The sequence below is a fragment of the Osmia lignaria genome, chromosome 9 (assembly GCF_051020975.1).
Source record: "Osmia lignaria lignaria isolate PbOS001 chromosome 9, iyOsmLign1, whole genome shotgun sequence".
NCBI lineage: Eukaryota > Metazoa > Arthropoda > Insecta > Hymenoptera > Megachilidae > Osmia > Osmia lignaria.
Genome location: NC_135040.1, coordinates 736,596 through 749,538, shown reverse-complemented (window position 1 = coordinate 749,538; position 12,943 = coordinate 736,596). Strand labels below are relative to the sequence as shown.

Sequence of the window (12,943 nt, the reverse complement as noted above, 5' to 3'; positions counted from 1 at the left end):
TGCGTGGTGAATTTGAACGATAAGAAGGTGAATTCGATTGATTCCTGGATCGCACAGTCCATGCTGATGTACGTGGTCGTCCTTCTCTCTCGTCTTCAGAGTTAGATGGTCTCCTCTGTCGATCTCTATATCGATCGTGTCGTGTTGGAGATTGAGGGTATGAAATTTCATTTCGACGTTCGTTGCTGTGGTGATCCCTGTTGTTCCAGCCTCCTGGTGATGTGTTTCGTGCCAAATCACGACGACTTCTTAATTTCCTGTCTACCTCTAGCACAGCGTCAAAAGCTTCCTCTAAGTTTTTAATGTCTCTATTTTGTGCTGATACCTTAAAAGAGATGCGGTCTGGTAATCCATCTAGGAAATTTTCTAAAATATCCATTTCCATTTGTTTAATATTTTCCTCTGAATGTCTAGGATATTTCTCTTTAATCGCTCCTCTTGTACAATAAACAAGATGGCTTGTTCTATCGATGTAGTTTCTCAAACTTTCGTATTCCCTAATTTGAAGCCTGGCAATTTCTGTTTGAAATTGCGATAAGCTCTTTCCTGGTCCAAATCTTCTCTTCAAATGCTTGATCAACGCGGATACCGAAGTGAATTGATGTTCTAAAGTACTTCTTCGCGCCGGACCGGTGAGTTTAGTTAAAATAATTGTAAGGTATTCCCTTTCTGTTCCCTCAGGAATCAAGGTCAATCCATCTTCTACCAGTTGTGCAAAACGTGATAAAGGTGGATTCTCACCATCAAATGTTGGTATTGTTAACGCAACATTTTGTATGCAGGATCTTTGTGTCAAAAGTGTCATAGAATTTGCGATCGAAACTGTTAAGTTCATAAGATCGGCTGAAGAAATATTGGCTTGTTCATTCGCCATGTTGAATGAATTTGTTGGTTAAAGAATGTAACTAGGAAAACTAGTATATACCTCTTGTTACCCGATTAACTAGGAAAACTAGTATACAATCGTTGTTCAACAAAGTAATAGCCGTGTGTCAAATTCCACGAAAGTAATTATGCCAGTGAAAATGATCTATGTGACTACATCCCACCGCTGTCACCAGTTCTGTTACGTGGCCGACGGCTTGGCAGCGCGCGTGGCTATCAGAGGCTTTCTGATTGGCGGCCGCGTAACTTATTTTATTATCAATACAACCCGAGCGGTAAGATTGTATTGTGGTAGGAACTGTCACAAGGTTTCACTGGGTTTAAAGGAGAATGCTAATGTGGGTTTGACACAGCAATGTATATATTCTACAATCTTGGTCTATTACAGATGTTGTTGTCGCGAATATAGGTGTATAATGTGATATATTACCTATTTCCACTATGCTCGGTGTTCACGCACTGGCAATGCGGGGGTGTTGTGTGTGGTTGATTGTAATGCCAAATAGAAACACGACTCGCGGATTCTATAAGGTGAATGTTGCTCGAAGGGGACTTCAACCCGATCTCACTAATAGTAACCAACTCACTACCGTACACGACGTGCTCGACACGAGATGAACTCTGGTACTGCCCCCGATCGTTGGTACGAACGGGTTTATATACTAATTAAGAAGGGTGGTCTGGTTACTATTCGAGTGATCAGGCTGGGTCCACCTGCCTCTGCGACAGTTTAGAGTGGTTGCATCTGCTATTTGATTACGGCGGACCCATTGCTTTCCCAAGTGTTTGGTTCTGCTATCGGTGGGCCTTCTGTTTATTACGAGAGTAAATGGTCGGTTTGCCCGAGAGTTTTCCTTTCCAGATGTTTAAGCTTATTTGAAAGGAGACACGTTTGATAAAAACGGTCTGTCTACGTGACATTACTTAGATTCTTTTAGTCATTATATGTATATATTATATGTATATAGTAGTGTATACATGTGTATATGTATATATTTTAATAGTGTGTATATGTGTATATGTATATATTCTAATAGTGTGTATATGTATATATTTTAATAGTGTGTAGTGTATATATTTTAATAGTGTTTTACATAGTACAATGTCGCGAAGTTATATAAATCATCCAGACTGTTTTTGTTATATTTGCGGCGAACTTATATTCAAATCCGAACACAGGAATATAACACCTGCCATAACATTTGCATATGAAAATTATTTTCAATGCAAACTCGAGGACCAAGATTGGGCTCCGCGTGTTTCCTGCCGCCGTTGTGCTTTCGTTCTTCTAGCTTGGTTGAGAGAGCTATGTGAACCTGGCATCCGACTTTTAAAAAATTAACTTTTTTTTTCATAAAGTGGTAGTATATCGTTTGTAGTTGATTGTAGTAAAAATATTTTCGTTTGTAGTTGGATCAATTAATAAATAAACAAAATTGAAAAATTGACCCGCACCCGACATTGAGATATTTCAAATCGGTTTTTTCCATGTGATAGAGAATCGTTTGTAGTTGATTGTAGTAAAAAAAGTTTCGTTTGTAGTTGAATAGTTTAAAAGTTATGAGCAATTGTTTATCCGCATAAGAGGTAACTTCGTCAATTTTCAAGATTTTTGAAATCCGTTTTTTCCATCTAACAGGGAATCGTTTGTAGTTGTTTGTAGTGATTTTCCTTTCGTTTGTAGTTGAATAGTTTAAAAGTTATAGATGATTGTTTATACCCATGAGCCAACTTCGTCAATTTTTAATATTTTTCAAATCCGTCTTTTCCATCTGATAGGGAATCGTTTGTAGTTGTTTGTAGTGAAAAAAGTATCGTTTGTAGTTGAATAGTTTAAAAGTTACAGCCGATTGTTGATACTCCGAAGAGGTAACTTTCTCAATTTTTAATATTTTTGAAATCCGTTTTTTCCATCTGATAGGGAATCGTTTGTAGTTGTTTGTAGTGACGAAGTTGGCTCATGGGTATAAACAATCATCTATAACTTTTAAACTATTCAACTACAAACGACTCTGAATCAGATGGAAAAGACGGATTTCAAAAATCTTGAAAATTGACGAAGTTACCTCTTACGCGGATAAACAATTGCTCACAACTTTTAAACTATTCAACTACAAACGAAACTTTTTTTACTACAATCAACTACAAACGATTCTCTATCACATGGAAAAAACCGATTTGAAATATCTCAATGTCGGGTGCGGGTCAATTTTTCAATTTTGTTTATTTATTAATTGATCCAACTACAAACGAAAATATTTTTACTACAATCAACTAAAAACGATATACTACCAGTTTATGAAAAAAAAAGTTAATTTTTTAAAAGTCGGGTGCCAAGTTCACATAGCCGGTTGAGAGGGAATAGAAAACAAATGCCTTTTGCAATGCCAATGATATGGAGAGAATCAACAAATCACTCAACAGACTGTTATTTTTGTTTAACCAAAACATTTGGCTTTACTAAAAAGGGAAAAAACAAAATTACGTATCCCAGTCAGTACTGCTATTCGCCCGGTTCCGCATTCCGAAGAACTCCCAGTGCCAAAACCTCCTGCAATTATACCAACACTATTTGAAGACACCACGAAAGAAAAAAATGAAGACATTGCAGATTATTCCGAAATTCCATCAACTTCAAAGGAGCCACATTTAATAACGCAGTCGGACCTTAATGACCTTGTAAGAGATTTGCAGCTAATGAAGGAGCAGGGTGAACTTTTAGGATCGCGGTTACAAGGATGGAATCTGCTGCACAGTGCGACGAAAGTAACGCATTTTAGAACGTGGCAACAGGCACTGCAACAATATTTTTATATTTCTGAGGACCTCTGTGTTTGTAATGATGTAAATAAACTGTCAAGAGCAATAGGCTTTGAACATATAGCAAAAGAATGGCGGCTATTTACAGATTCATCCAAAACAAGCCTAAAAGTCGTATTATTACATATTGGAAACTTATATCCATCCATCCCTATAGCATATTCAACAAAAATGAAAGAATGTTACGAGTCCCTGAAGATTGTATTGAGCAAAATTCAGTACAACCAATATAATTGGAAAATTTGTGCCGATTTGAAAGTAATTGCTATATTACTCGGTCTTCAATCCGGATATACAAAATATTGTTGTTTTCTTTGCGAATGGGATAGCAGGGCAAGAAGTGAACACTACATAAAGAAAGATTGGCCATCAAGAAAGGAGCTAATCCCCGGTTCAAAGAATATAACACACCCAAATCTAATTGAACCCAAAGACGTGATTTTACCACCGTTACACATAAAATTGGGTATTATGAAGAATTTTGTTAAAGCGATGGATAAAACAGGACCGGGATTCGAATATTTGAAGACTAAATTTCAAGCCTTATCCGATGCTAAAATAAAAGAAGGAGTATTTATTGGTCCCCAAATCAAACAATTAATGAAAGACACTAATTACATCGAAAAATTAAATGAATTAGAAAAAGCAGTGTGGATTTCTTTTATAAGGATAGTTGAAAATTTCCTTGGCAACAATAAATCACAGAACTATATATCCATTGTGAACGAACTCCTTCAAAACTGTCAGAAGCTTGGATGCAATATGTCGTTAAAAATGCATTTTTTGCATTCGCATTTAGATTTTTTTCCTGCAAACCTCGGTGACGTGAGTGATGAGCATGGTGAACGATTTCATCAAAATATTGCAAGAATAGAAAAGCGTTATCAAGGAAAAAACTTGTGTGCAATGCTTGCAGACTATTGTTGGACATTGATGAACGAAAATAAGGATACAACATATAAACGTGCAGCAAAGCGGAAACATTTTTAAACTTCTATACAATAGGTAAGTTTAGTCATGATAATTAATATGCAAGAAGATAACAAATTCAAATATTATACAGACTCATAGTAAGCAAAAATCTATTAAAGTGGTACAAATGTTCGTTGCGCGTAGTTACGGCACTGGCGCGGCGAGGTAGGCATACAATGGCCGCCTGGCGGCAACGCGTCGTAGTCACGTTGTCGATGGATATTTTCTTTATTTGTTCCAACACCGAACCATACCGATACTTTCTATGAATGGTTTGTTCATCAGAAATGTTCATAGAATGCAATCCTGTATAGTAAATTCCTGCTAGATAAAAGATTTTTCATAAAAATACAAAAATAGCGCGTACAAACTACCTACGGCACCTCTTTTTTAACCGACTTCGAAAAGGAGGAGGTTACTCAATTTGATCAGTATGTATTTTTTTTTCTTTTTTTTTTTTTGTGTGTGTTCACCGATTACTCCGAGATAGATGGACCAATTGAAACGAAACCTTTTGCATCTTGTAGGGTATGTCTTCCGATTGGTCCCATTAGAAAAAAATTTTTCATTTTTTCATTGTTATTGCAAAATACATGAAGTTTTTAATCTCAAGGTTGGACAATTTCAATGATCTTTTAATATGTTGTCGGGGGCATGATTCTGAACAACTTTTTCCTGATGCTTAATTAACGGGAAGCTTTAGTTTCCGGGATATTCGTGAAAAACTATTGTTACTACTACATTGAATTCTACGTATGCCTACGTGTCTCTACCGGTGTATGAGTCAGCATGCAGTCGCCGATTCTCTACTGTTTCTGTATACATATGTATACTCTGCAAGGCATGTACCGATCGCGATGAAACCTTTCGCATTTAATAAGAGATATTTCCGCGATGATCCCACTTGCAAAAATGTATGGAACTTGTTAGCGTTGAAAACTATCGTTGAAAACTATCGTTATAATTAACCAATAAGAACGGTAAACCACCTTACGGCATCCTACAAATACTGCTCGTTCCACTAAAAAGTGTGAAATAAAATAATTTTTAACAAAAAATACAACCGACTTCGAAATGCACTAAAAAGTATGAAATAATTTCTACTTCATTTATACAAATACCCAACAGCTATTACTAAAACCTATTTACTCGTTAAATCGTATACTAAATACATTTCAACCTTTTCGGAGGCGGCGCAAAATTAATAATACCCGAATATACGATGATGCCAATAACGATTTGATAGGTTGCTGACGCCTGAACTAGGATCTTCCTAGTAGAAGAAAGTTTTTAATTTTGCGCCGCCTCCGAAAAGGTTGAAATGTATTTAGTATACGATTTAACGAGTAAATTAGGTTTTAGTAATAGCTGTTGGGTATTTGTATAAATGAAGTAGAAATTATTTCATACTTTTTAGTGCATTTCGAAGTCGGTTGTATTTTTTGTTAAAAATTATTTTATTAAACTTTGACAAGCACTTACAAATATTAAAAGTCATCAAAAAATATAATTTTTCATACAGACGTATAGAGGAATGTCTCCTCTATCTTTTGACATAAACCTAAACTGCCTCGCATTTTTAGTTTTCATGTAATACTGCATTTTTTCCCACAACCACACATTTTCACAAAAATGCCTGTTTCTCAAAAACTGTACGTATAGGAGCAAAACGGTTTGCAGATTCGTAATCAGTGAACAAAAGCCTATAAGAACCACGTAATGGATATTGCAGATCACAAAAAAAGTTCAAATTTGTTGGACTGTGCAATCGTTACAAATTCTTTTATTACAAAATGGGCATCGTATCCCGATAAGTTATGAAACACTATTGGTATAAAACGTTTATTTGTATAATTTAAATTACATCCCTGATGAGCAGGTTCTTGGTAACGACCAGTGAAATGGCAATGATCTCGAACTTTTGTTTCGTCGATGTTGAACGGTTTTTCGCAAATATAACAATGCGTTGCATTCATATAACTTTCTCTTTCATCACCCGTCAAATTTGTCATGGGCACAATCGTATTAAATAATGGTGCAATTTTTCTTACAAGGTTCTCAAGTTCATTCACGAACCATTCAGCACACTCAGGACCCAGATACGCGCGATACTCGCACACCGATGCGTTGTACGAACAGTGAAAATAATACTCCACACTGTATGCTTCGTACTGCTGGTATGCATTGCTGTGTCCTTGATTAATATTACTGTTAACCTTCTTAAGCATGCATTCGAAATCGGCGTACACGATGAATGGATGACGTTCTCGGTGACAAAAATTATCAAACTTTATTATTTTATCCTCACTCGATGGTAGAATGATTGCGCAATCGTTCATCTTCATGCAATCCTTCGTATGTTTCAATAACATTTCTTCCGCATAAAAGTAGTGAAGGCATCTGCATATAAACAAAGTAACTACATTAGTACAAAAAGAACAAACGCATACTCTAAAATAGATTGTAATGGCGTGATACAAACCTGTCACAAATATAAGTTTTACTCTTATATGCACTGAGCTGGTTTGAAACAAGCCGGGAAAGATTTTTAATCCATGCAAAGTGACGCACATTCCGGTTGAGCATTTCAAGCATCAGCAGGTTAACGTGACGAAATCTTTTGTTGGTGGTGAGTTGGAGCGGAGCACACCTTTTCACATTCAAGTCCCAGAAATAAACGTTTATCGAAACATCGTTTTGGCGCTCAAATTTTGGTATTTGATTAAGGGTTATTGGAAATGCGATGCCCTCCAAATTTAAAACGGTGTCATAGTTGGGATACGATGATGGTCGATTTGCATTCACAATGACGGGATATAATGCTGCAACTATCGATCTGACAAAACACGTATCATCGTCAACTGTCACATTTACGACCGCTCTTTTGTCCTTGATTGTTTTTGGTATGTCGGTGTAACAACCAGCATGCATCGGATTGCATTTATTGATATTTAACATCAAATGCAGAATTTTCGATATCGCCCAACCACTGTCCCGTTCCTGAAATTCTTCCATCAGTGTTAAAGTTGAGTTCACAACGTATTTGTCATACCAATCATTCAAGTTTGATGTAGAAAATAATTGTTTATTTCTCACACTGAAACTTTTCACATCACTTTTATTATTAACGGTAAACTCCCCATACAACACCGTATTCACTTTTATGCATGAATGATTTTGGAAAACTTCCGCTAGACGTTGGAATACTATTTTTCTAGCATCTTCCAAAAAGTTTCGTGGTTCAATATGCTCGGTGTTGATTATAATTCCTGTAATTATCCGATTATGGAAAGCTGATTCTACATCCTCCCAGATAAGAGATGATGATGATGAAGCATGTGATTCAGCATCTGTTCTTCTTTGACCTTCGCCTATTTTTACAGATCCGTGTAACTCTGCTCTTAACGATTTAAATCTCGCTATCCTGGCTGTTAAACTATTTTTCAAACCAGTTGATAAGTCCTTTTCGAGTTGCAATCGCTCTATCATTAAATCAATGCATTGATTGCATTGCACCAGACATGCGTTTCGGTCGTCGTTACTACTTATGGCTGCAATACGACCTGTATAAAGTTAGCACTCCATTTTGAAAATTTTAGAATTCTAAAAGTTGTTCTAGGTTGTTCTAGACTTGTTCTAAATTGTTCCAGAAGATACAATTTTTATAATAAATATTTTAGCGGAAAATTAAAAAAAACTGTTTCTTGACCTGGCACCCCATTTTTCGAAAATCAAATCTTTCGTGATTGATCCAGATTGTTCTAGTTGTTCCAAACATTGTTCCAAAGTAGTAATTCTCCAAACAAAGAATTTAAAAAGATATAATAAAAAAAAGATATCAAGCGCGCAAACAGTATTTTTACATCTACGGCTATCACTATCGTCTTCTGAACACCGAATTGCATATTTAAGCTAACAATTAACGTAACAACTTGGAACAACTTTGATTTTTGCCAGAACCAATTTTTTAAGGGCACTTTACTCTTGGAAGTAAACATGCTTTTTCCCTTTTTTTGTCATTTTTGATCGATAACGGCGCGTCAGCGACACCAAAATGGAGAACAATATCAAATGAGTATAGAACAACCTGGAACCACTTTGGTTTTTGCCAAAACAAATTTTTTAAGGGCACTTTACTCTTGGAAGTAAACATATTTTTTCTGTTATGTTATGTATTTTGGCACATGTAAATTAAATGTGAAACAAAGTTAATAAAGATGGACAAAAAGCGATGCTTCTACAACTTAGGATAAAGGTTTCTTACAAGTAACAGTACCTATCTGTTACTCACCGATTTGAATGTTTAACATATTTATTAAACACCGAAAAATATTAAATACGTGTTTTTTTGTTTCGGCTAAATACGCTTTTTAGGGGTAGAAAGCACTCCTCAACCTCTGGAGATGGAAACGTTTGTGGCTAATTATTTCTTAAAGGATACAGTTTCTGAAAGAAGTGCTTAGATCCAGAGTTGTACAGTTCAGAGTTGTTACGAACCGGAGGGGGCGGCTGCGTAGCCAGGGCTTAATTTCGGTTATGGTATTTGTTAATGGCTTGACCAGTATTGTTATTAACACTGGGAGTCTAAGGAAGTAGACGTGGAGACGAACCTACGTATGGCTAACGTAGAGAGCCGCCGGAAATGTTAGTATTAAGTCTCGTAACTTGATTGTGTACCTCGAGCGGTAAAGGTAAAATGATTGTAACACCATATAAGGAAATTTCCAAGACGGATACGTAACAGAGTGATGCACTTTATGGCGTCCTTGAAATCGATCTTGAGGTCGTTTTGGGAAAATAGGATCAAATTTATAGAAAAAATATGAAGAAGAAAAGAGTTTTGTAAGTATCTTAAGAATAGAAGTAAAAATAAGAAAACATAAAATGTCACTCTAATTGTAAATTGAACATTACATTCATGCTATATTAGAAATTTTCATTTTTTTTAAATTTTTATTTTTATTTCTTTTTTGTTTTTTTTTACGTTCCGAATGTAAAATTTTACGCTCTATCGATTTTCGGAATGAAAAGCAAAATACTCCCTTTGATAAACATGAAATGATTTTCAAATGACCTTGAAAATCGACCTGAAATTTGATTTCAAGGATGCCATCAAGTGCATCACTCTGAACTGTACAACTCTGGATCTAAGCATTTTCAGAAACTGTATCCTTTAAGAAATAATTAGCCACAAACGTTTTCATCTCCAAAGGTTGAGGGGTGCTTTCTACCCCTAAAAAGCGTATTTAGCCGAAACAAAAAAATACGTATGTAATATTTTTCGGTGTTTAATAAGTGTGTTAAATTTCATTCAAATCGGTGAGTATCAGTTGGGTAGTGTTACTTGTTAGACTTTAATGTACACTATTAAATGCGGAGTTATTGTAGCATTGCTTTTAATTCTTCTTGGCTTACGGCTCAAATCGTCAAATTCTGTCCAGTTTTCGTTACATTTAATAAACGCTGTATAATGTCCTACTGACGTGATTGACATACCACCATAAAAATTTATTATTCCTGCTAATTTATATTCACAGTCATTTAAGATAATGTGATCAATGAAGCTATTTAAAGTGTATTTATGTTGACTGTTATTATGTTCAATGAATAAATGTGATCCATATTCTATGTGTGTTTGGAGATTCTTCTTACATGTTTTACAAATTTTATTATAGTAAATTTCTGCGACATATTTTGTAATGGCTTCGTCTAATTTTGCATACCCATGTTCTTCTATTACTTTTGTTTGAACAGGTAAAATAATTCCCGATCGAGAGTTACTATTTTTACATTCGTTGCATGTATTTGTAATTTTGTAGCTTGGATTGTTACTAAATATTTGCTCACATAAGGTATTTACATTGGAAAGAGCATCTATAATTATTATGTCAGAGGTTGCTCCATTTCGAATAAAATATTCTACTTTTTTCAACAGTTCCGCCCTTTTTTTATAAATTTTTTTAGTCGGTCCTTCTTGTAGGTATTGTCTGATAAAAGAAAACATTTCTGTCGATTCTGTTTGTAATGCGTTATTAAATGATTCAAACATAGTTGCACTTGCAAGTATATGGACTAAACTGTCAAATCCACAAGTGTTTTGAACTATGTAAGTTAATTTTTTTTCTGATACCGCCGTACAAAGGTTACCATTTTTTAAAATCGTAATTCCAACAGGATTTTTGGCAATACTTATTGTATTCCAATCAGGTCTTCCTTGTAAATATGATCGTTTTATTTTTGTGGGAATATTTTTATTTTTCCAATTATGTTCAAATAATAAGCCATGTTCTTTTTCAGAGGGGGAACTTGAACGATTTTCTTCTGTTTCTATTACCGATTTCATACTCAAAGAGTTGTTATTATTGAAATTTTTTTCGGTTTTTATTGTACTTTCCAAAGAAGTGTTATTACATTGCTGTGATTCATTTTCCATCATTATGTTATCATTTTGTTGTAATTTATTTTCCTTAAAATCACTTTCGCGATCTGCTGCAGCTAGTTTTGCTTTCCCGGAAAATGATTTCAGGTGTAGGCTTACAAATTTGTCTAATCTCATTGGCCTACAATCATTCTTTAATATTCTATTTTTCAAATCATTAAATTCTCCTTCTACCGCTGCAGAGCTAGCACTAAATTTCGAATATTTAAATATATCGAGCATCACCGCAGTATATAGTGGAAAATATGGTACTAATTTTTTTATTCGGTCGGTCAAAGAAGGAGCAACATAAATATTAATGTCACCGCCTGTTTTAGAAATCTTTTGATTAATTTCCCCAAATAAATTTTTTACCCGTATATCAATCTTACTGTTATCATTGCTATTATCAGTAATTAAATCATTATCGTCGTCAATAATAATTTGCTTCTCAGATTCAGTTAAATTTTCCGTTAGTACTAATAAATTCGGATCTTGAATCCTTTCTCTTAAGTATTCGTAGGCGTCTTGACCTGGGCTGTTTAATCCATTTTTTTCTTTGCCGTATCCTTCGCTATTACACAGAATTATGATATTCTGTATTGTATTTTTAAATTCACTAATGTTACGTCCCGTCTTGCGGGGCGTTTATTATATGCTAAATCCTAGATACGGGTTCTGCCGCTTAAAGCGCTAAGGCGCACCTTGACCTACCTTTCGAAGATAAGGGGGTATAGGATGGGAGACCGGGGATCAAGATACGCGATTTAGGTTATTCGAATGTGTACGTGTATTTCAATTTGGCTTGTCTTACATACCCTTCGCTGTCTTCGGGTGTCGTCAGCAATTGCTTCTCTTGCACGCGTCGGTCACTCACACAAGAGGTCTCACTTTACACTTAGTACGCGGATTCGACGGAACACTAGACTCGCGGCGCGTGGCTACGACTCGACCTTGGAAGATGCAAGCGGTTGGTGGTGGTCCTGCACAGCACACGGATGCACTCCTGGAGCTTGTCCTATTATGGGCCTGGAACGTCAGACCTCGGGGATACACTCGTGTTGAACCGTCGGCCGAGCACGTCGTTGGTGATCTTCCTGGTTTCGAGTCTAGCCAAAACGCGGGTTGCGAACGAGCAGAACCTCGTCTCTGCTTTACGCTATCACCGAACTGTGTTACTTGCGTCGCGCCGATAACTTATACTCCCAAAAGGGGAGTAGGTCACGCTCTTTGCTTGCGAAAACCTGCAAGCAAAGGGTTTTCGCCATCGCATTCCGCGAGTTCCCTGATTTCGTATCGCGGGCGTCGCTAAGCGAGGAAATGCTGATGTTTTGCGGATTCCAGAGCAAGACCTCTTTGGAATGGCGAAAGACGAAAATGGGTTACACCTAGGGACGTAACACTAAAATGAGTTATTTTTGTTAAATAACCCATTAATAACAAATAAAATGTCTTAACTCTTGGATGTAATTGCTTCAGTTCTCTCCACTGTGCTACTAAGTGCATGTAATGTGCAATGTCCAATCGTATGCAACATGACGGTAAACGATACGGCATATTTGTGACATAATAAAAACACTGTTGTAAGTAATCTTTTAAGTTTTTACAATTGCCGAAAGCTCGTACTACAGCCCCCATCAAAGCCTTATCGAAATCCGTCACTACTTGTTTGGGAATGGGGAAATTCGTCTTATAAGTACTCCCTATTCTTATAATTTCATTAAACCAGTATAAAATTGCGTTGGTATTCTGCACTTCACTCAGCATTTGAAACGTTGGCATTTTTGTACTGGGCGTTTCTGTTACTATTTCGTATAAATAAATATGTGCTGACAGTTCACCAGTTAT

General features: G+C 36.0%; 1 protein-coding gene across 1 annotated transcript; it reads right to left on the bottom strand.

The window, feature by feature from the left end:
- Nucleotides 1-5,099: 5,099 nt before the first annotated feature.
- On the bottom strand, nucleotides 5,100-9,597 carry LOC117609909 (uncharacterized). Its single transcript, XM_034336667.2, has 2 exons — nucleotides 7,160-9,597; nucleotides 5,100-7,077 (listed from the first exon to the last, which is right to left on the bottom strand). Exons 1-2 carry the CDS (start codon nucleotides 8,164-8,166, stop codon nucleotides 6,411-6,413), a joined length of 1,674 nt encoding a protein of 557 aa, XP_034192558.2. The 5' UTR covers nucleotides 8,167-9,597; the 3' UTR covers nucleotides 5,100-6,410.
- Between the last annotated feature and the right edge of the window lie 3,346 nt (nucleotides 9,598-12,943).

Bases quoted from the DNA above. Each gene is read 5' to 3' on its own strand.
- LOC117609909 (XM_034336667.2), bottom strand. From the start codon at position 8,166: ATGATAGAGCGATTGCAACTCGAAAAGGACTTATCAACTGGTTTGAAA. The intron at 7,078-7,159 runs GTTTGTATCACG...GTTTATATGCAG, and splicing joins AAAACTTATATTTGTGACAG to ATGCCTTCACTACTTTTATG.